Source organism: Abrus precatorius, unplaced genomic scaffold (genome assembly GCF_003935025.1).
Source record: "Abrus precatorius isolate BTA unplaced genomic scaffold, Abrus_2018 Scaffold3, whole genome shotgun sequence".
In the NCBI taxonomy this organism is placed as follows: Eukaryota; Viridiplantae; Streptophyta; class Magnoliopsida; order Fabales; family Fabaceae; genus Abrus; species Abrus precatorius.
In genome coordinates this window covers 2,673,251-2,698,193 of record NW_020874373.1, presented here as the reverse complement: position 1 = coordinate 2,698,193, position 24,943 = coordinate 2,673,251, and the positions used below count along the sequence as shown (strand labels likewise).

The window sequence follows — 24,943 nt, the reverse complement described above, 5'->3', positions numbered from 1 at the left end:
TCCTACTACGGAACTCGTATGCAGCTTTCAACTCTGGTTTTATACAATTAATTTCGGTTTCAACATCTAACTAAAGACTTCTGCTCTCAATGGCAAGAAAATTCATAATTCCTTTAGCATCTCAGTTCAGATGGATGGAGATGAAATGATGTTGGGAGTTGTTTGGCTATGCCATCATTTTCATATGGGTATCCAAGATTCTAAAGAATTTGACGAATCGGATGCCTTTGTTTAGGAAACTATCATAATTTTTTTTTCTGCTTCCATGACACTAACATAATACTCGAGTACGAGAATATAACTCCTTTTGTAAAAAAGAAAGAATATAAGCTGTATGGGCATCTAAAATTCCTTCCGTGAATTTCGAACCATGAAAATTCTTCATAAAAATACATTTGAATAAATAATATAATTAAATATTAATTTAATAATAATTTATCACATTAAAGTTCAAGTCATAAATGCTTAAGACATCAAGTTAAATAATAAAAATTTAAGGGGGTATTGGAATAAATTTATTTTTATAAGCTGTTAAATTTATTGAAATTGAATACAAAAGCCTGTATCATTTAATCCTTTTTTTTTTTTGGCTTTTCTCTCTATTTCAATACATGTTATTTTAATAAGACAATTTGAAATTTTCAACGTGGCGTATCTTCTGGATTTTCGGAGGTGAACAAGTTAGCGCTCATGTTATGGCTGCAAAAGCTGTAACCCAGTTTTTGTGCTGGCTTGATATTCCCCCTCATCCCCTGCTAATTACATCTCTTCTTAAGTTTCAATGTTATATGACTAAAAACATTTTTAATTGAACTTCCTAAAAGTAAAAGCAACTTTTTTACTGAACAAAAGCTCAAGAAATAGGACTTTTTTAAGTTGATTGGAAAATATTAAACTTCAGAAAATGAAATTTGAAAAAAGTAGGTCAAACGCTCCTTAAATTTAATCAAACAAGTGTCATTTTCAGCTCAAGTGTTTACGTGATAAGCAAATATAGACTCCGTATAAACTATTGCTAGCACTCCCGTAATGGCATCACTCTCATAATATTAAATTTTGAGTATCAATGTATCATACGTCCTTAATAATTTTGGAAACTTTTAGTCATTTAATAAATATGAGATTAAATTCCATGGTTTAGATGAGACAGCTTTTTATGATTAATGACACTTTAGTTATCTGATAATTTCTCTTTTGTTTTTGGATTAAAACCTAAATATTATCGTGTTAATTATGTTTGTCAAATCGCAATCAGAATAAGCTTTAAATTACAATTTTGGTTCTACTTGACAAGTCACAGTCAATATCAAGTTGCCTGCATGATTTAACCATTATATCAAAAATGATTAAAACTTTATAATTACACATTAACCATACAGGACTAAAATTAAAATTAAACCTATATATTTCATGCTCGAAAGGGAATTCGAACCCTGGCTCCTTTTATCTCCGTCTGGTTTATATATATCCATCTTGTATACTATTTCTTTTGTTAGATTTATTGTCAATGTCATACACAAATTGAAAATTCTAGCTTATATCTTATTAAGCAAAAGATTCTCTTTTAATATTTATTTAACCGATCCAAAGATAAGGCAGCGATTTTGATCAGAGTGGCGCGGAGGAAACCAACCACCCACCAACATTTCACGACCAGATTAGAACGCAATACTCAAAATGAACAGAAATTATGAGATAATAAAATAGACGTAAGGTAGCCTTTAATTGTTAAGTGATAAGTTATAAAGAAGAATAAAAAATAATTAGCTCTAACATCAATTTTTCTAAACGCTCGGTCGCTCGTTCCGTTCAACAAAACCATTATAATTACGAAGTTTGTATCTTGCAGATCATCTGGAACTTTCTGGAGTAGTTTAAACTCCTTGATTTTATGAGCGTTACCGTTTCTCAGGTCAATTGTGTGCACTTTTATATGATTGAAAATTATAGGTGACGTCTAATTCTTAAATTATTTTTGTATTAAGTTTGGAAGACAAGTGGGTGATTGTACTAATTTCTAGTCATACACATTTTATATTGTGACTGTGAAAACCCAAAAACGTTAATAATTAAAATGCGTGTATATAAAGTAGAAACAAAAGAAATATGAGACATGTATATAATTGTATCTATTGCATAAAATGTGAATTATTTGATGTTTAAACAATGAAACAGATTTATTAACTAAAGCAGATAAACTACTTTTTTAGTTCAAAAGTTGGTAGTAACCTACTTCGCTGAAGGAACCATTTCAACAACCCGCAAGAGTAAACTCTTAATTAATTTATAAAAATAGTTAGAGCCAAAGATTAGTTATTGAGAGGATGGTTTTTAAAAATATTGTTTGAAAGCTAAAGCTTCAAGAAGTCGATAGTTGCAATTAAGACACAAGTAAAATAGACGTGAATAAATTGTTGATTGTTAAGCAATTTAAGCATGGCTTGTGTGTGTTCTTCAACAATAATGGCAAAGAAGGTATCTTGGTATTGTGTTCTATTTGTGGCACTAATACTAGTCTTGAGTTGCTGCGAGTCAAGCACAAGCGAGTTCGGGGTTCAAATGATGCTGCAGAGGAATAGCAACAAGGCGTGTGATGAGATATATGTGGTTCGTGAGGGAGAGACTTTGCAAACAATTAGTGAAAGATGTGGAGATCCATATATAGTTGAAGAGAATCCACATATCCAAGACCCAGATGATGTTTTTCCTGGCCTGGTTATTAAGATTAACCCTTTCTCCAACCGATAGAAAAGCCTTTGTCTTTCATTTATGGTAAGAACAACTTCTCTCTTCTGTTAGACTGGAAGCATCATGCATGATATTCCACCAAACTCCTTGGTTAGTGGGGATAGGTTATGATTCTTTTCATGTTTATATATATATATATATATATATATCACTTCACTTCATAAGGAGAGGAACGCTTTTTTAGTTCTTTGTAAAATAGATAAAAGAGCAATAATCTATTTGTAAAGTGTTTTCTGCAACTTTTCTGCACAACAGAAGTGATCTTTGGTACGAATTGTTCTTAATCATGAAAATTGTATTCAAAGCAACTCATCCTTGTTTTATGTGAAGTATCTCGTCTTTTTTTTCCCCCTATTTTAATATTTATCCAGTAAGATACGAGTATCTGGAATTGTATTAAAATGTATCAACCATTTTTTTAATTGGAATTAAGAAGCAATATTCCCTTTGCAATTAAGAGAGAGATAGAAAATAAAGAAAAAATATATGTAATAAAATTAGTGATGCGATATAAACAAATTTAAGGGAAAAATTAATTAATAAAAGTATGATGTAAAAAGTGCATCAAAATAATATGACTCAAAATGAAATAGAAAAAAGGAAGAAGTTAAATTTGTGATTGTTCGATTATAGGGAAAAAATCATTTGACGAGTGAGTGGGTATATAGACACTTGAGGGATGAGAGAGACATGAAGGAAACAAAATAAATAAAAAAATATAAAGGAAAATACAATATACGATAAATAAAGAAATAAATAAGTACCAACGATGAGGTATGAACAAATTTAAAGTTGTTAATTATAAGTATAAAAATGAGGAGTAATGCTTACTCGTTATCACATTTGTTTTACACTGTTGTAAAGTATTAAACCATTTGGGAGGACCAAAAGAAAAAATGTTGCTTGTTAATTGGTACAAGGACATGATTAAATAAATAACTCAAAATAAACACGTATTTAATAAAACATTTTAATGTGAAAATTTATTTGCAATAGTAAATTTTTAAAAAAATTAATTAAAAATAATTTAATTTGAAAATTTTCATAAAATTAATTTTTTTTTAAAAACTTACAGAATAGTCATAAGTCACTTGCATAATAAATTCGGTAAAACCTCTTCTGAGTAGTCCATAAAAGAAGTGCAATAAAAAAACACACACACACACATATATATATATATATATAATAAGACTTTCTACCTTTTATTTTTTTGGTTCTTGGGTTGAAGTTAGACCTTTACTGAAGTAATAGAGCGTTATGTGGGCTACATTTTTTCGTAACAACAGTTTGATGGACTCGCATATATTTTGTTCCACATTCTATAATGTGTAAAACGATGAAGAAAGCCCTGAGACAGCCCCGGATGGCTTACACTCGTCAACATCCATACCCATCTAAAAATTTTATCAGAAACAGAAGAATCTCATTGGACCCAAAAAATGAAAGAATGGGCTGAACAACGTTTTAGTAATTTTTATATTGGGCCAGAATAAGTAATATAGAGTAATTTTTATGTAGACAATAATATAGATGAAAAGATAACCCATGACCCAAAAATATAAAAGCTTTTGACCATGTTTGCTTCTGCTGGGACACGGGCTATTGTAAACAATTTTACAACCTAGTGAAAAGCATAAATTCTTGACAAAATATAAAACTAGATAGATAGATAAAGATATTAAACACTTTAATAGCCATAATTTCATGTTATAATAAGAAGGATTTTATAATTTCACCATTTCTTTTAGGAAGCTTCTATTAGATTAGGGAAGGATAAAACACGGAGTGGTAGGGTGAACTTCAGATAAATCTAATTCCACAAAGTGAAAAGGAAAAACATAACAATTACCAAAACAACGAAAGATCCACATGCAAAAGAAATGATTAATGTTAAAAACAATCTATGATCTCGGAAAATGCTAATCTCAAAATATTAGCGAATGTTCGCTGTTGGCTCTAACCAAAATGAGGGAGACATAAATTAAAGATGTCTTAGAACTATTCAATAATGCTCTATATGCATGCATGCCTTTGGCATCAACCCATGCATATTCCTGTATATTCTTAAACATCAGATCGTAAGTGCATCTTCTTTTTAAGGGTGTGGCTACTTGAAAGTTTGTGCTCATTCCTTTATACAATCATGCATGTTGCTTGGACCACATTTTTTTCATTTCATATCTCTAACAATCATGAAGGCATTCACTATAACATATTTAGCGTCAGCTAAAAGGTTATGATAAAGGCCAAATTTGATGTTATGTACAAATAAGTGTCGGCTTAGCGTTCACAAATATTATTAAAAAAATTAATTTTTCTTTAACATTAGTTAAATAAGAAATTTGATAAAATTTCATAATTAAATATACGTAATTTTCCTGCAGACAAATTGATATATATTTTTCATAAATATTATATAACTCTTCCAACTTATCAAGGATTAAACATAACGAAAAGTAGTAATATTAGTAATATCTTAATATTTTTTTCGTCTTAGGAACAAGCGTTGGGTTTCGCAAAAGATGCTAGTCCTTCACAAAGTGATAAATTGTGGTTCAAATCTCTAATGATTCACTCATCAACTTTCAAAAATCATGCTTGACCTATTATCACATAATATTTAAAAACTTATATTTTTTAAAATTTGTTTGTAAACTAAATATATATTTTTATTAAATGAATATATTTTGTATTTAAAATGTTCAATTTTTTTATAATTTAATGCATTTATGAGAATTTTTTTAATCATTTTTGTCTCTTTAGATATTCTTAATATTAAAATCATTGTAGCTTTTCACATAAAAATTCTGTTATTGAAGGCTTTTAAAAACAATACTACCTTTTGTTATTAATCATTCAAAAAAATGATTTTATTTATGCCTATATTGCAATAATACTATTATCTTTACGCTTATGAAAAGAAAAAAGAGGCAATTAATGGTATGAGAAATATTAGAATAATAAATAAAATGGATAAAAACGTATTAAAGTAAATATAATAATAATATAAATAAATATTAATTATTAACTCTTATATTATAAATTTATGTTCTCATTCTTAAACATGAGTTTAATTTTTTTTTTTTTTATCATATTCTCCTCTTTATGATACATGGATTTATTATTATTTAATATATTTGTATATATTTTAAAATATTTTTTTTTTGTTTTGCAAAATTTCTATTCATGTTCACATTTCTTTTATGTTAAATTTTCAAATTCATGTTTTATATAGTCTAGAATTAATCGTTTCCAAAACTTTTCGCAATTTCCTGTTGATATTTATTATTTGTGTTAGGTTTTTATGCTTCTTATGCTAAGATTTTAAATTCTTAAATCTCAACTTTAACTACTTTAATTTAACATTTTTCTTATATATTAAAATTATCCTTTTAGTATCAAATTATTATTCATACACTAGAGACTTAATTATTTTATATTTTTTTTCTTTGTTTTCCTTGAAGGCAAGCTGCTTGCACTTAAAAAGAATATTAATGTATTATATAAAATTATTGCTAATATTTCTTTGTATTTATATGTATGTTTTTTTATTATTTATTTAGCCAACATATACTATTAGTATATCCTAAACATTATCCTATTTTATTTTTTAGTGTAAATTTTATTTTATGATGGGGTTAAATAAAATGTACAATAAATAAAATATTAAATACTGCCCATATTTGTAGATAATAATTACATACTTTTTGTATTTAATATTTACTTTAAAAAATCATAGAAAGATTATTAAAAAAATTTATTGGAGGATAAAGTAAATCTTTTAAAATAAACGGACCTATGGAGTTTTTCAAAACATGGGAGACCAATTGACTTTCACAGCCAGTCTCACTCCCTATAAAAATAAAACACAAATCGTTTTTTCCCTTCACAATCACAATCACTTTCCTCAGGCAAATAACAAGTGCCTCTCACCATACCCTCCCTCCAAACAAAGCTTTTGTCTTGTATTACATATTTTCCATCCTTAGGCTCCAAAGCTTCTCATCATGGACTCTCACAAGCACCTCTTCCCCCTTCTCTCCCTTTTCCTAATTCTACATCTCTCAGGTAGTTTTAAACTTCAATAAATATATGCCCATTCTAATATATTTTTGTTCTTTTTTCTTATGGGGTCTCTTTAAGTCTTAACAAATTTATGACAAGTTCAAAATTTAACTCATGGGTCTTGTATTATAGGACAAAGGGTGTTGCAAGCTGAGGCTCACTCTCAATATCTCCCAACAAAACTGTTCGTTTTTGGGGATTCATATGCTGACACAGGCAACGTTAAGAAAGGGATATCAAATTCATGGAAAGACCCTTATGGCGTCACCTTTCCCGGCAAACCCGCCGGTCGATTTTCCGACGGTAGAGTCCTCACCGACTACATTGGTATGTGCAACTTGAACACTTCGTCAAGTGCTACCTTTTTTTTTATCTTTAGCTTTTCTTTCTCAACAAAAGTTTTGCTTTTCGACCTGCTTTAGTTCCTTTCATATAAAATTATTATATGTTATATTATTGCAACACTAGTATATACTAAACTAGTGTTGTTTGTAGAAGTTGAATTGGTGGGGTTCATTTCTCCGCTGGCTTGCCACTTTTCCTTTTTCTCGTGCTAATTCTATTGACCATTGATTCTGACGTGTGATGTTCTCTTTTGCTATTGAAATGTTGCATTATTGTGTTTTTGTTAGTGTCACTTTTTTCCCTTCTTTTTTTTAACTCTGTTTTGGTTTGTTTGTCACGTTGGAACTGAATTGTATCTCTCTTTTTCATCACATCGAATTATTATTAGTGGCATCTTCTTTACTCTCTCGCGTGGCATCATGCGATCGATGTAGCCACTTTTGTCCTTATCATTCCATTAGTAATCATTGCTTTAACATTCAGTGCTTCTCTTTAGTGATCACTTAATTGTGTTTGTCCACTATCGTTTCCTCCTTGACCTCCCCTTTCACAATTAGGGCCATGATGTTTGAAGCATAGAAATTGCACTTCATGGTATGTTTTAAACTTTCAACTGGACTAATAATTATGCCAAAATGGATCTAATTAGCTAATCTCATGCCACTAAAATTGAATTCGTATTGTTTAGCAGATAATTGTCCTACATATTTCATATTTTCTACGGTCAAATTACTTACCAAGGTGTCTTTGCCTTTGGGATAGCCTTATTTTTCTTATCCCAAAAATCGAACTTTATCATCAGTGGTCTGTTCTAGACCTCTGCAGCTTTGTCAGTAAAAGTAAAAGGGTTGTCTTCCTTTTGCAGTTAATTTACAACCCCAAATCCAGAAATTAAAGTATTTGGCGCTGAAATACTAATTAACCAGATCCTTCTCTATTTTCTTTCATTTTTTTATTGGTTTTGCCAGAATATTAAAAAAAATTGTATTAAAAAATGCAGCATAAATGCATTAAAAATTATAACAAATGTGAGTTAATAGCATTTTCTAATAATTTTTTATTTTTAAATTCTTAATCAATGTTTTAAGAATATCTGTTAACATTGTTCTCCTTTGTTTAATTATCTGGCATAGTTCTTTGGTTCATCGAATTATGAAGAGGATAAACTTAAGTATAGTTTTTTTAATTAAAATTAATACGTATGGATCTTTAATGTTATTTTTATCGTATAAATTATCACAATAGAAGTCTAATTTTAATTAGAAAACAATACTAAAAGTACCTGTAATACAGTATATAAATTTCATTCCTTAATAAGAATACCTTGCGAATTATTACTTGCAGATTACATTATCCCAGAATTACATGCCAAATCAATATATAACCGCCTTTCTACTTCATCAGGTCCTCGTTTAATAACTAATTAATAGAAAAAGCATGTTAAGATCTGTTTAGTTAAAGTCATTTAAAAAAATAATTATTTTTCTAGCTTTTAGAGGAGAAAAGTTTTAAAAAATTAATTAAATCTTGTCACTTTTTAAAAAAAACTTGATTGGTTACCACCCCTCACAGGTTTAGTACCTGATTACTAAAATTACCTGTGGGTGTGATGCAGCAAAGTATTTGAAAGTGAAATCGCCAATCCCTTATAAATTGAGGAAACTGATACCAGAGCATGTGAAATATGGGATGAACTTTGCATTTGGGGGTACTGGTGTCTTTAACACGTCCACTCCGGGCCCAAACATGACGGCGCAAATTGATTTGTTCCATCAGGTCATCAAATACAAAGTGTATTCTGCCTCAGATCTCAGCAACTCTGTGGCCTTTGTCTCTGTCGCTGGAAATGACTACAGTAATTACTTGGTCACAAATGGCTCTGCTCAGGTAATTTCATTTCAATCATCTATTCTAGTTAAGGAGTTAATTCATTTACTTTTCACTTTGGAGTTTTCTATTTCTTGTTTTTAGAAAATGAATCTCGGTAAATAATTGGTATAATTATTAAATTCTTAGTTACTATATTCTTAACACCATTTCCATTTAGACTCTTTATTTCAACTTTTGATGAAATTTAATTTATTGTTTGTGTTCAATATAACTTCTCATTTGCCGTTAAATTAAGATTTGAAAGCACTTGTGTAGCTAATATTTGATTATGGGCAAGTTTGTTTGTTGTTTTTTAATAAAATTAAAAACACCTTTAATAGATTTTATGACAATTAAGTATGTTAACAGAACAAAAAGTATGCATAAAAAACAGTTTCATAACTTTTTTAAAAGTGAGAAAGATTATTTGAAAAAAGTTTGAAACGAAATTAATTATAAAAGAACTTTTTTAAAAAGTATGTCCAATCGCATCCTATGTATTAAGTAGTAAATATGAGATTCATTGACAATAGTCGTCTCGAATTAGATTATTGAGTGCTTTAAATATGATACCCATTAGCATCTAACATAATTTATTGTATAACTACTTGTGGGACTTATGTTTGTTAAGTTGACACTAGTGGATCCTAGTTACGCAAGAACCTAACTATTTAATTAAGACAACCATGTATAGGAATTATAATGGATGGATGTAATTAAATGAAATTTAGTTAAAATTTTGAAACTAAGGAACCTTCAGAAAAAACTTTTATTTTTTTTAGTCATTAACAAATAAAAATACTCATCAAAAGTCATAAGGGACACCGTGCCTCACATTTTTAATACTATTTGTCTTTTAGTAGGCTTACTTATGGGCCCAATGCACTTTTAGGTGGGTTTGGTAGATGCTTATCCAGTCTCTAGGAGGAAATGGACAGAAATAAGTTTGTTCAATATAAAAATTGTAAGTTAATAGGTACATTGGGCTCCATTCAAATTGACCATGAGCATCATGTATTATTTATTATGATACTGCACTAAATTCTATCATTTCTTTGTATTGAAACAATCAATCATAACTGTGATATTAAAACATTCTCACTTTCATGATATTAATGAAAGGAACACATTTAACTAAAAACATTTGCATGCATGTAGGGTTTACCATATTTTGTGGCCTCGGTGGTTAATCAAACAACAAATAATCTGATTCGCATCAAAGGGTTGGGAGTGAAGAAAATTGTTGTGGGTGGTCTACAACCCCTTGGATGTCTTCCTCAGATCACAGCCTCGACCTCATTCCAACATTGCAACGCCACCTCAAACGCCTTCGTTCTTCTCCATAACAACCTCTTGAACCAAGCCGTGACCAAATTGAACCAAGAAACGAAGGACCATTCCACCTTCCTGGTCCTTAACCTTTACGACAGCTTCATGTCAGTGCTGAACCACCCATCAACCCACAACATTCATAACAATTTGACGCCATGCTGCGTTGGGGTAAGCAATGAGTACTCGTGTGGGAGTGTGGACAACAACATGGTTAAGAAATATCGAGTTTGTGATGATCCCAAATCGGCTTTCTTTTGGGATCTTGTGCACCCAACACAGGCTGGGTGGCACGCCGTGTATAACAAGTTGCGAACAATGAATAACCTTCAACTCATTCGTTACTAGCTCCCAGAAAGTGCTTGCCATTGTTGACTAGTTAATTAGATGTCTCTTAATTAAGCTTATTGGCTTGTTCTTTTTTGTTTTTGTTCAATTAAATAATACACGTTTTTGTTTGTTAAATTGTCGCTCAATTAGCGTTTTGTTTGTAATTATTCTAACTGCTTTTTCGGATTATGGGTGCAATGTGCAAATAGAATATTCTCTTTTCGCCGATGCTACAGCGTATTTGCTCCAACCAAATTTGATTAAAATGATGTTTTTTAGCAGCATTATATGATAAGGAATATCATGTCCTCTTTTCTGCTTTTGATAATTAAAAACATAGCTTAACCCAATATGTTTTTGTTCAGAAATGAAAACAGTAATCTCCATTGTTAAAATAAGATCACGGATAGTATGTGAAGTGTGAACATTGTTAATACTTTGTCTTATAGTTATCTCATCACTGTATCCTTATATTGTTACGAAATCGATGATCTCTCTATTTAATACCTCTAATTCTCATCACCCTCTCCCTCTTTAAGATTTGAGTGAAATCTGTTCATCACAAAAAAAAAAAATCTGACAAATATCCAAGTATACTAATACACAAAATTCATTTGATAACCATTTCTTCTTAAGACAATATTTATGTTTTTCTTAATTTTCAATTGAAAGGAAATCCCTCGCATGCTTTTTTTTTTTTAACAATATCTTACGCATATTTTTATTAAAATTTTACTCATAATATAATAAGAATATACCAATGATAACCTCTCATTAATATTTTTTTTTGAATTTTGGATCAAACCAAAGTATGTCTAGTCATGCAGTGACATTTTATAATCAACCAATATATTAAAGATTACAATGATATTATTGAAAATAATAGAAATTTTTTAAAATTAATTATTAAAATAATTGATGTAAAAGGTATTTTGTATTTATACTTTTTATTTATATACTTAACAAAAATAAAATTTTTAATAAATATTAATAAACATTGAGAAATATTAACATTATTGAAAAACATTAACAAGATAGAACATTTTTTAAATCAATTATTTATAACTGACATTTTTCACTTAAATTGTATAATCAATGTATGAAGTCATGACTTATTATATTAACGATTGTTTTTTAAGTAATTTATACACTAATAATAGAAATTAGCTTTTCACATAATTACTTAAAAAATGTAAAAATAGAGTTTTTAGAAAATTAAAAAAGCACCAAGACTCCATTTTGTAAAGGGGCAAAATTGATTGGGCCAAGGTGAGATTTTTCAAATTTTTTTTTCACGATGCGCTTCATGCCATTAGTAGTGCATCAAGATCTAATGTATTTAATTCCAACCATATTATCTAAGAAATCATAGGCGTTCTCTTAAAGCAATACAAACTAAGTCCTTAATTCTTATCATATATTATAAATAAATATTTTTAACACAAATTTTAAATTCACTTATATTTTCTTATTTATTAATATTTTTAATGATTTTTTAATATAATTTATGAAAATGTTGACCCGCTTTAAGACAAGAAAATCCAGCTCAAACAAGTTACTAACTAAAGAATTGTATTCATTTCACTTTATAAGAAGATAAAAAAAAAAAATTCCAAACTTATAATTTAAAGAATATAAAATTTTATGACAAACTTCTTTAAGATTATATTTTCAAGATATTGGTTAACACTGGTTATTAAGCTCAACTCAATCGATCATTTATGAACTTATGATAATGGTTAACACATTGCCATTACGTGATAACACAATCCATGCATTGGCTCTGCATCGTAGTCTCTAAGAAATCCCAATTAATTAGGGTTGCTGTCATATATGTATACTGAGGTCTTGGGCTTTTTTCCTTTCTAAGTAAGTAAACTATGATCTTACAAGTTGCACCGCAACCTAAAAATTTATATAATTATTTGTACGATAGAGACAAAAGAATAGAAAGATGAATCGAACAAAAAGAAAATCATAGAACAAAATAATTAATATAATGAAACTTATCGCATTCCACTATTAGAAAACATTATTCTTCATCTTTTTTAGGTGTAATAATTCATGCTTACATCTTTTGGATGAGATGACGTGATATCGATCTTGCAAGACACGTGAAATTTATGGCTCAAATATATCTTTAATTTTTTAATTTGAATTATATATAATTTTAAATTTATTAATTTTTTATTTTTAAAATTAATTAAATTTGGTCTTATTATAATTTTTTTTTGCTTAAAATATTCAAATGGCAATTTTTATTTAAAATATTTAAAAATTGAATTGATTGAATTATTTTAAAAAAATTTCTACTGAAAAAATTATTAATCTGAAAGATCAAATTTCATTAAGAATGATTTTAAACTTTTATTTCTTAAAATCATTATCTCAAAACCTATAATTTTTTAAATAAATTATCAATTTTATTACTTTAAAATTTTTAATTATTTAATATTTTAAATATTTCATAAATTGAAAAATATTTACATAAAAATAATACTTTTAAAATAAATAATAATAATTTCTAGAACAATTTACTTAAGATCTACCATAAAAGCACATAATTAACTTAAAAACCAAAATCACAAAAATCCAAATTTAAAAGATAGAAAAACCAATGATAAAAAAATAAATTAATTAAATCGTGCATTCATTTTAATGTCGCAATATACATCACCCATGGCATCAAAGCGTCAAAGCAGTCCATTCCCTAGCCACATTTTAGTTGTTATCTTACACGTTATCTTTGGATATTTAGTGTTGAATAAAATTAAATAATTATTTTATTATTTAAATATTTTTATAATACAATAAAAAAATATCTTATATTCTAAAGGAAACTACATAAAGTAAATCAAATCTGATGCATATCAACAATTTATATTAACAAATCAATTTGCAACGATTTTAGGTAGAAATATAAATTGATAATTAACCAAAATCATTTTTAAAAACTTGAGTAGCTTAAATTTTCAGAAAGTCAACTGACAAATAACATATGCTTAAAAAAAATATTTGAGCAAACTCACATATGCTAGAATGTATATACAAATTGAACTAATCCTTGAACCGAAATTAATATTAAATAGTTTAAAATTTATGCCAAATAACAAAATATCATTTTCTTTATCAAATTTCATAAAATAAATAGAGGAATGTTAGTAACATAATTTTTTAATTCACTTTTCTTAACTTTTTTAATTATTCTCTAAAATGTATTAAAAATTATAAAAATCACATATATTTTATTTGTTTCATTTCTAAATTAATAATTTTTATACTTTTATATTTTTTAATTAAATTTTAGTTAATAATTAAAAGTGTGTTAAAAAATATAATACTTATATTTTTCAAATAAATATACTGAATTATCCCCCGCCCCAAACTACGTGTCACTGATAAATTGTCTATATATTTATAATGAAAAACATAGAATAAGCAACAATATTAATGAAAATATACTCATCCCAAGTTACATGCGCACTTTCAATACTATTTCTGGAAATGATATCAAACTACATAATTAGCAACTTGGATTAAAAAATTGCGTGGTTTTGTCATGTAATTTATAATATAATATGAATAAGCTGTTCAAAGGAAGATGATAACGTAGACTTTGTTGCAGTACTCGATCAGCTTGTGACTGATTCCCAATTTCCCACTGGCAGAGGAGACAAGGGATGAAGATGATGGGGCCAAGAACATGGGTATATGGAAGATGGCATGACCCATCATGCAATCCACTGCCAATCTTCGTGGCCCTATAACATGGTGCATCGCTATTTTACGTCAAACCAAAATGTTATTTATACTCAGAAAACACTTACCTTAATAATTTGGCTCCTCTCCAAGCCTGTGATGAGATCATGAATGACGTTTCCATGCTTTCATGCTTTGCTTTTGCTTTTTTCTCAGGCGTTTTTATTCATCTTAAAAGAGCGTGAGAAACGACCGAACGAGACCCACACCAAATCATAAATCATGTGCACCATATTGTCGCGAGAATAAGAATAGCATCTTTAATTTACCTGCATGGGACGAGGTATTCTGATGCACAAGCATATCCTTTATGTCTTTACTGATTTTACAATTCAAATACAAGATAATATAATATGGTACATTTGGATATTAGATTTTGGAAGAAAAAGAATAGGTAGACCAACATTTTTTCAAAATTAGGAGAATTATAGAATATTTATAAAATAATGAAGATTAATATTTAAAATTTACTATTAACGATTGCCTTAATTATAAAATATAAACGTTTTTATTGAAAATGAAAAAAAAATACTCTTTTTTTATCAATAATATAAAATGACAGATAAAGTAAAATAATCACTTTTATCAATACAATAACTGATGATGAATGGAGGAAACAGCTCTCAGCTTGAGAAATGTGTCCGTTTGAATGGGAATTCTAACTCCCTATGTAACCCAAAACATGGGTAATATACAAAGATTTTTAATATTAAAGAGCCTTTTAGTATTAGTTAGAAGCTTAATTGTCGCTGTAACATGGGTTTCATTATCTGACCTAATCTCTTCTTGAAAAGATCAAACCCTACCTTCAAAGATAGCCTAAAGATTGTGATAAAAAGTAATGTAAGCGAATGAGTAACTGATGCACTGCTTTTCGAAAGTTTATTAATAATTGGTGCATGTAAGGTGATACTGCGTGGTACCCTACACGCCCAAAGCTTTTGTAATCCTCCATGTAATTTCCAACTTCCAAGTTCTATTCACCAAAAAACTTCCAATTTCTTATATTATGCTCAACAGAGTATTTTTCAATAATGATTTCAAGTGCAGGATATTTACATTTTAATTTTTTTTAAGAGCTTTGTTATGTTATCTTAATAATCCTTCTAAATAATTTTTCGACTATTTTATAAAGTAAATATTAAATAAAAATATTTATTTGTTAATGTGTTAAAAACATAAAACTCATTAACCCTGTTCTTTATTTAATAATTAAGAAGATGTGTAGAAATAAAGAGTAGGAAGATTTAAAATTATTTTCTTAAAACGACTTTAGTAACCATTATCTTCAAGATAATAGTTAAGGACTTACTATTTTTTTAATTTAAAAATTATGTTTTTTTAATTAAATGTCATATTTTAATTAAAAAAAATTAACGTTACTTATGAATTTCTATTTTATTTGTTAATTTTGAAAATATAAATAAAAAATAAATTTTCTTTTATATAATTTAAATATTTGTAAATATTTTCAAAAATTTAATATTTATATAACAAGTGATATGAAATATATATATATATATATATATATATATATAATTTTAACAACAAATGAATTCAATAAGGATGTTAGACTAAAACTCAAGAATCACAATTTCCTTAAAATATATAAAATCAATTTGCCGAAAGCATAATTTATTAACAAAATCAATCTTACATTTAAGTTGTGCTAATATCTATGATTTTAATAAAATATATTTTAAAATAAAATCAATAGAAAATTATGAATGACACTTTTCAAAACTTTATAAATTATTTTCTTACATTCAAACACAAAAGATTACCTCCTTTTTCTTATTTTTTGTGCCCTTCAATTCTCTTCTCTCAGTCAAGTAAAACGAAAAAAATAAGTTGTACGATTAAAAAAAATACTCCTAAGAATACAATAAGAAAGTAGTATAAAAATTAAGATATAAAGTTTTTGCCATGATATTGCCCTAATTTATTATAGTATTGAACTGGATAAGGGCCAATCGCCCAATAAATTAAAAAAAAAAAAAGATATTGGGTCTGTAAAGATTTTTTTCCCTTAAAAAAAAAACTAAAAATAGAACACGTGATTTTATATATAGGTACCGACAGAATTATATTATATTCAGGACGTAGATGCCTTCTTGTTTTATAGGAAGAGCCTGGATTCTTCATGTCCGTAGTTTAAAGGTTTGTGTTGAATCATTTTATTTTTAAAATTTTATTTCACGTTATATTTTCACTTATTTTATTGAAAAAAATAAAATGTGTATTTTCTTATTTTATGAGCTAAAAATGGTGTAAAATTATTAACATACAAATATCATTTTCTTTTTTTCTTTGCCAGAGTTTATCCTATCAATCAAATAGATATAGATTTTATGTAGTTTAAGCAGGAATTGAACTTATAATCTAAATTCGTTTAAGCAAATTTATTAAAAAGATAATTTTTTAAATAAAAAATTTATTTAAGTTAAAATTGTAAAAATTTTCAAAACTTCATATTTTTTTCTTTTTAAACTACAAATTTTTTATTTATAAAATCATATAGTCACATTTTATGATCATGTTACAAAAAGTTAAGAGTTAAAAATATGTAATATGCAACAATTTTTTAAAGTTATTATTTTTATAATCTTTATCATTATTCTCAAAAATTTAACTTAATTTTAAATAATTTTATTTTAATAATACTTAGTATAAATAGTGCACTAAATAATATATTTAAAATATTTAGTGACATGATACACATGTAAAGATTTTTGGCAAACTAGATAGTTATATATGATAAATAAAAGTTCTTTAATTTTTTTAGAGTTTAGAAAAAAAAATGAAGTTTTAAAATTTTCTATAATTTTAACTGAAACGGAATTTTTATTTTTTTATTAAATTCACTTAAACAAATTATTTTAATTTAAAAAAACTATTTTTTCTTAAATTTATTTAAATGAATTTAAATTGCTTTGTGTATACCAAAACTGAAAAGATTCAAATCCCTAATCGAATACATATGAACTTGGCAGTTTGTAAATAACAATATTATTTTTACACCTTGATTTATATATTTTAATTTGATAATTTCTATATTGTTATTCCATTTTTTTCTATATCCACTTTTTTTTTAAAAAAAAATATTTCATACCATCTGTCTTTTTCTTTTCTCTCTCTCTTTCCTGTTATTATCTTTTCTCTCTACCTAATTCATATCTAAAAATAGATTATGAAATAATCTTTTTTCAACTTAATTAACTTCTTTCTATAGCAAAAAAAATAGATTTTTTTCCTTTTTCCTTATAAAAAGAGATGTATAACTAAAGGGTAGAAAATATCGCGTTGAATATTTTTCTCGAATATATATATTCGATGCATTATTTGTTCGCCTACTTCCTATACCTACCACTTTTTACGGGAAAGGTAAAAAAAAAATTGATTGTTTCATATCATTTTGAAGTATTAAGTGGATAAAAAATAAATGTATATTAAATTATTTTATGTCATTAATGATATATTTTTAAATATTTTTTTAAAAAAAATTCAATTTCTGTAATTAGAAAAATGATCTGATGATAATTATTTTTATTTTTTTAATTTAAAATTTAAATTTGATAATTACATTTTAATTTTTTTTTATTATGGATTTTTTCTATCCTCTTACTATTTCTTTTACTAAAAAAAATGAAAAGTGAACTAAATGAAAATATTTGTTTTGTTGCTAAGATTAATAGTACAACTCTCAACTCTGTTATTATAATTTTGCATAAAAGAAATCCTTTATTTATAAGAGTGTCAAAAAAAGTTTATATAAAAATAATTTTTTATTAAAAAGTATTGCTACCATCAAGAATTTGAGAAGAACTCATAATCCATATTTATTTTTTTCTTAATATTAAATAAAAACTTCACTTATCCACAAAAAAATTACATCTAGTCTAACATGACCACATTAAGTAAGCTTGTTTTGGTTCTTGTCAAAATTAATTATTATATTGTATATATGTATTTCTATATTAAATGATATTAAATGTTTTACTTTGTATAAAATGAAAAAATGATCAAAATAATTCTTATAGGTAACTCACCTTGTACACTGATAAAAATTATTCTTACAAAAGAGTTTTTAAAACTTGTTTTAATTTATTCCAAAATAAGACACTGACAACTATTATTGTTTAAATTTTTAGCATAATTAAGTTTCAAAATTGTGCTACATAATATTTTTTCAGCATAATTTTTTACACAATAATGTGAAAATAAATTTATACATGTTTGATTTTCTGTTAATTTATCCATTAAATACACCTAAACTTATACTTTTTTTTGGAAGCCTTGTAGAATTTTTCAAAATCTTATGCCTTTATTATGAGTGATTTTATTTTTTAAAAGTTAAAATAATTTTTATAAAATAAATAATTCATAAAATAATTTAATTTTAAAAAATATGTTGCTAATATTTTTATATAACTATATTATCATTTAATAACGCAAAAAAATTTAAATTCGTTTATATAAAGTAACACACAATAGTGGAAATACATAAGCACCTCACACTCTCCCTCTCACACTTACACATGTATATCAAGCTGCTATATGTTCTTCTATATCATTCTTTCGCTGCTATCTGTTGTGTCTTTATCCATTAACTAAAAATGGAGCTTCAACCTTTTGCTATGTGCTCGTTGATGCAGTTCTTCACTAGTATCTCCTTTGAAACACTCTGTTTTTCCCTCGCCATTATGACCATCATGATTCTCATTACTTTTTCATCTCTCACATCTTTTTTGCCCAAGATGAACATGTTCTTTTGTAGCTGTGAAATATGCCAAACTTATCTCACTTCGAATTGGTCCATAAACTTCGACAATCTTTGTGATTGGTATTCTCACCTTCTCCGAAACTCACCAAGCAAAACCATCCACATACACGTGCTTGGAAACACCATCACCGCCAACCCCGAAAACGTAGAGTACATGCTCAAAACAAGGTTCGAGAATTTCCCAAAAGGCAAAGCCTTTTCCACAATCTTGGGTGATTTTCTAGGGCGAGGGATTTTCAACGTTGATGGTGAATTGTGGAGCTTTCAGAAGAAGATGGCAAGTTTGGAACTCAGCAAGAATTCGATAAGATCCTTTGCCTTTGAGGTTGTCATGTTCGAAATCCAGCATCGACTTGTTCCTCTTCTATTTTCAAAGCAAAACCATGTTTTGGATTTGCAAGATGTTTTTAGGAGATTTTCATTCGACAGCATTTGTAAATTGTCTTTCGGGTTGGACCCTATGTGCCTAGAGTTGTCTTTGCCTATATCAGATTTTGCTATTTCCTTTGACGTGGCTTCAAAATTGTCCGCGGAAAGAGCCATGTCGGTGTCCCCTCTAATTTGGAAGATCAAGAAGTTGCTCAATGTGGGTAGCGAGAAAAGGCTACAAGAAGCGGTTACAATGATCAATATCTTAGCCAAAGAGGTCATAAGACAAAGAAGAAAAATGGGGTTTTCTAATCACAAAGACTTATTGTCTCGTTTCATGAATAGTGTCAATGATGACACGTACTTGAAAGACATTATCATAAGTTTCTTACTAGCTGGCCGTGACACTGTGGCTTCGGCTCTAACTAGTTTTTTCTGGCTATTGGCAAAGCACCCAGAAGTGGAGTCAGCGATTCTTCTAGAAGCAGAGGAAGTAATTGGACAAGACAAGGAGTTAACAAGCTTTGAACAGCTTCAACAATTGCACTATTTACAAGCGGCAACATATGAGAGCATGAGACTGTACCCCCCAATTCAATTTGATTCCAAGTTTTGCTTAGAGGATGATGTGTTGCCTGATGGGACATTGGTGAAGAGAGGGACTAGGGTTACTTATCATCCACATGCAATGGGTCGTTTGGAGGAAATATGGGGTTCGGATTGTTTTGAATTCAAGCCTGAAAGGTGGTTGAAGGAAGGGGTGTTTTGCCCTCAAAATCCGTTTAAGTACCCGGTCTTTCAAGCGGGGGTTAGGGTGTGTTTGGGCAAAGAAATGGCTCTTTTGGAGCTGAAAAGTGTGGCTCTTTCATTGCTTAGACGGTTCCACATCCAACTAGTGGAACCACATCATCGTACCCCGCGTTTCTCTCCTGGCCTCACAGCCACTTTTAGTGCCGGACTTCCCATAAAGGTACGAGAAAAACGAGTTATCCAACACCCTCCCCCACCTCTTCTATCATAAGTATGAATTACTTATCTTTATTCCACCTGGGACAAAACTTGTAAAATAATTTGTGTCTTTACAGTGTGAATTATTCAGAAAATTAGATGATAGCAGAATATTCCTGATTAAATTATATAGAACTCCGTTCTTGTTTATTGATCTTGTATAAAAGGCATGTTAATTAAGTGTTAATATAAAATCACTAGCTCGTTTATTTACACCTAAAATTCCTATGTATATGGACTACATCCTTTGCTTGAGATTGTTTAAAGCTTATATTAATACGCAAGATATTGCAACTTAAACTCTCTGGTTTGTTTTTTTTTTTAATTCTGATCTCTTTCTTCTTTTAGTTAAACTACATTCCATTTCAGGAAGTGTGAACATAATTATATTAGTTTGTATTCTTTTAATATTTTCTTGTTGTCACATCGTTGTTTTTTAATCTCTTTTATGTATTTTTTTCTCCCACTCTCTAAACTTCTCTCTTCTTTTACCCGTTTCACATTTAAGAAAGGGATGTAAGCAATCATTTCTCTGTTGACTATTATTGTTTTGGATTTGGATTCAGTGCCGTTCTCGGCAAAAAAAATTTACGTGTTTTTGTATTTTTGTTTACGTCCATATATTTTTGTTTAAGTGAAAATATAAATTTTTGTTTAAATGCACGATGCAGTTTCTGCGGGAACTGCACTAAATCTGGATCTTATTGTTTCGCGTATGGTTGGTGTCAATCGGGAAAAGAAAGAGACGCCGTTTTTTTCTTCTCTTCTGTACGTAGTGCAAGGTATGTTGCGATGAGCATTATGTGAGGGATTGATGAGGAAAATGAATGCGATGTAATCAACGAACCTTGCAGTAATTAACGTTGATTTACCTCTAAGAAGTCGTTTTACCTTTTTTGCTTTCTACTGTGCATTTGGATAACTCTTTGTGAGTTCAACGGTAGATCAGTGCGCCACAAAATTTGCTACTAACCAAAGACGTAGAGTTGTTTTCTTACAAGTAACATGTGACTAACGTAAGAGACTAAGAAATTAAACAAAAGAAACAAACAAATATATATCAAATGTCTAATGTGAGAGAAAAAAATGTTACCATTGGAAATCAAATGTATTTAAAATTATATAATTTTAATTATTTTAAGGTAAGACAAAGTGTAAGTCAATTAATTATTATATTATATTATCTTCGATTTATTCTTAACACAGAATATAAAACATTGTATTTAAATGTATATATTTAAATTTTGAAAATATAAAAATATTATATTTTTATCCAATAGTCAAGAAGATTCAAATTTATTGAAATTAAGGTAATGGACGGATCTTTCATGTTATTAATCAAATCTTAGTTAGTATTTGAACTTGGACGGATTTTTATTTTTTTTTCATTTTATAATCGTTGGCTATGCCCATAAATCTTGACAGGAATTGACTACTTATGTTCTTAGACCGAAGGAGAAAGGAAACTAAATTACAAAGACATATACACACTAAGTTAAACTCTAAACTTCACCGAATTCAAGTTTTAAAATTTATATTTTGTTATTACAATGTGTATTATTAATCTAATTTTAAATTTTAAGAGTTCTATTTTAAATAAGTAATATTTTTTAAAGAAATATATTATTTTTATAATAAAAAGTTTCATTTTAACTTTAGATCATTTTTATGTAAATAAAAATATATTTTGTTACTATTTTACTTTACTTTTTAGCATAAAAATATTTATTAAAAATTCAATTAAAAAAATATTACAAAATTATAAGCAAGTTAAGGAGTTAAGTTCAAATTTAAAAATTATTAATCAAATCAAACTTAAATTCTAAATTTAGTTCATTTTACTAAAAGTGACAAGTTTGAGTTTTTTTTTTCATGAGCTAAGTTTGAGTTTTAAATATGCCCGAATGAACTCATTTACACTCCTACTTATCATTACTATCTCTTTAATTAATTATTTTATATATTAAATAAAAATTACTCATTGCAAACAAAACAAGTCACATAATGGTTAGTGTTGGATAATCTACGTCGTTATAGCCTTTATTTAACAAATTAAATTATAAATATGAATATTGTGATTCTATATTAAATAAATGATATATTGTGAAAACAAATCTTTGTATGGTATAAAGAATAAACAATAATATATTATCAATAGGTCGTACACATCATATTAACTTTGTTCGACAATATTTATACTAGCATATGTATGAACAAAGATAATTTTAGCCTTTTTTTAGATTTTTACCATTATATGATATTTTGTAGTGATTATACACATCTTACTTTTTTTTCTTTTGTCTATAATCATATATGTTTTTAAGAGATATAATGTTGTTTGAGTTAAAAATAATATAACATTATTTTTAAATTAACTTTTAACCGATAGTTAAAAAAAGAGATTTTGAATAATTATTGTAATTAAAAATGATAAAATATAATTAATGACAAATTTAACATAATTTGTTTATAGTTAATGATAAGAAAAGTTATAACATACACAGATAAATTAAAAATAAAATAAATGTGTAACTTGTCTGGCAAAAAGTGTGATTGTACGTAGCTGGGATGCCTATACACATTATCTTAAGAGATAGCAAAGACAGAAGAAAGAGTATGAGTCCACAGCTATAAAAAGAGGTACAAACTACAAAGATTGTTATCTGCGTCGTCATATATATTCACATTCACGTGCATGCGTGTGTGTAAATTGTTCTCAAGTTACGATTCATAATATATTTGATTTGATTCTGAAAACTGAAGCTATAACTTCACTTTGAGTGTTGAGTTGAGTGCCAATAGCATCCCCTAAAAAGATTAGGGAAACTCAGATGCCATGTTACTTCCTTTTCCCTCGAGAGCTGCACCTTCCATTTTCTATATCTTCATCCCAATCCTTGTGCCAACCCACCAATACATGCTGCTTTTCACACCAAGGGCTTGTTTGTTTGCTGTGGATTGTGGTCACAATATTTGTTTGTTTATAGTTTTTAAACAAATAACTAATTAAAAAGCACGTTTAAAATTCACAATATGAAGAAAAATAAAAAACAAAACTTTAGTCTTATTCTCAAAAAATATAAATTTTGCTTCTAGAAACTTATATCATAAATATATTTTTATTTCAATACAAAATTCTAAATTAGATTTCCACGACACAGAAAATGAAAGCATGTAAGCATTATCATGATAAATTAAAGAAATAGTACTAATTTTATTTATTTTTTATAAATTCTAAGATATTATGTAAAATGAAAAGATATTTTATAATTTTTTTTTATTAAACGAGGTTTATAATCCTATTATATACTTTTTTATATGCAAAACAATTATGACTGTTAATTTTATATTAATAGTTAACATAGACAGTAAAATTAATGATTTATTTTTAAAAAATATAAATATTTTTTAATTTTTAAAATATTAAAAAAATTATAACCTACTATTTAAAGAGAATATAAAATATTTTTTTAGAGTTTAAAAATATCATAACGGATATTTTTTTTTATCTAAATCGATTTTTTTAAGATAATTATATTCAAAATAAGTAAGAATACACTACCAAAAAAACAAGAATAAATTTTAGTTTAAATTGTAAATATAATCTATCAGAAACAATTCGAGATAGGGAAAACCGCTATAAGCGATAAAGCAAGTTAAACTTGACAACTTTTGCCCGTTGATCTATTTATTTTAAGTATTGAGAAGACTTAGAGCAACAGAATTGTATAAAAACTTTACCATTTATTTTATAACTCACTAATTTTTCATATTTTTTATGATTTTTTTAATATAAAATATATGTCTACCTAATGCCTCAATTTAAACCTACCTGATCAGGTTTTTAACAAATTAATTAAAACTCAAACTATTAAAGTTTAAAAAAGTAAAAATTAATCGCTATAAACTAATCTTCTAATAAACTCGATACAATTATTGGGTTACCAGTCGGCACTTTAGAAAGACACGTTCTAAAAACTTATATTCAAATATGATATGATTGTCAATGGTGTAAATCCATAAGTCCTAGTAGTATTATGCAATTTATAAATTTACAAATGGTGTCAAATATTAAGATCATGAAATTAAGATCATTTTCATGATCGTGACAAAAATACCAATTAAAATTTTCATATATATATATATACATATTATTGTTAGTGTATTTCTTTAAAATAGTAAATGAAAATATATTAATACCCATGAATGTTACCATAATCCCGTTTATTTAAAAAAATATTATCAAATTACAACTTATATTAATTAAAAATAGAATTGAAGTTGCTGCAATTTCGTGTGTGCATTGATCATTGTTAATTCGTCAGTTACGAATTTTTT

The 24,943-nt window shown here is 27.4% G+C and overlaps 2 protein-coding genes across 2 annotated transcripts; both read left to right on the top strand.

The window, feature by feature from the left end:
• The first annotated feature begins 6,712 nt into the window (after positions 1-6,712).
• On the top strand, positions 6,713-10,714 carry LOC113863476 (GDSL esterase/lipase At5g03610-like). The gene is made up of 4 exons (XM_027497070.1): positions 6,713-6,816; positions 6,946-7,140; positions 8,774-9,045; positions 10,186-10,714. The coding sequence occupies exons 1-4, from the start codon at positions 6,756-6,758 to the stop codon at positions 10,702-10,704; spliced, it is 1,047 nt and encodes a 348-aa protein (XP_027352871.1). The 5' UTR covers positions 6,713-6,755; the 3' UTR covers positions 10,705-10,714.
• Positions 10,715-19,061: 8,347 nt separating this feature from the next.
• Positions 19,062-20,618, top strand: LOC113860901 (cytochrome P450 94C1-like). The gene has a single exon (XM_027493452.1). It carries the CDS (start codon positions 19,062-19,064, stop codon positions 20,616-20,618), a length of 1,557 nt encoding a protein of 518 aa, XP_027349253.1.
• The last annotated feature ends 4,325 nt before the right edge of the window (positions 20,619-24,943 follow it).

Bases quoted from the DNA above. Each gene is read 5' to 3' on its own strand.
- LOC113860901 (XM_027493452.1), top strand. From the start codon at position 19,062: ATGGAGCTTCAACCTTTTGCTATGTGCTCGTTGATGCAGTTCTTCACT.
- LOC113863476 (XM_027497070.1), top strand. From the start codon at position 6,756: ATGGACTCTCACAAGCACCTCTTCCCCCTTCTCTCCCTTTTCCTAATT. The intron at 6,817-6,945 runs GTAGTTTTAAAC...CTTGTATTATAG, and splicing joins CCTAATTCTACATCTCTCAG to GACAAAGGGTGTTGCAAGCT. The intron at 7,141-8,773 runs GTATGTGCAACT...GGTGTGATGCAG, and splicing joins AGTCCTCACCGACTACATTG to CAAAGTATTTGAAAGTGAAA.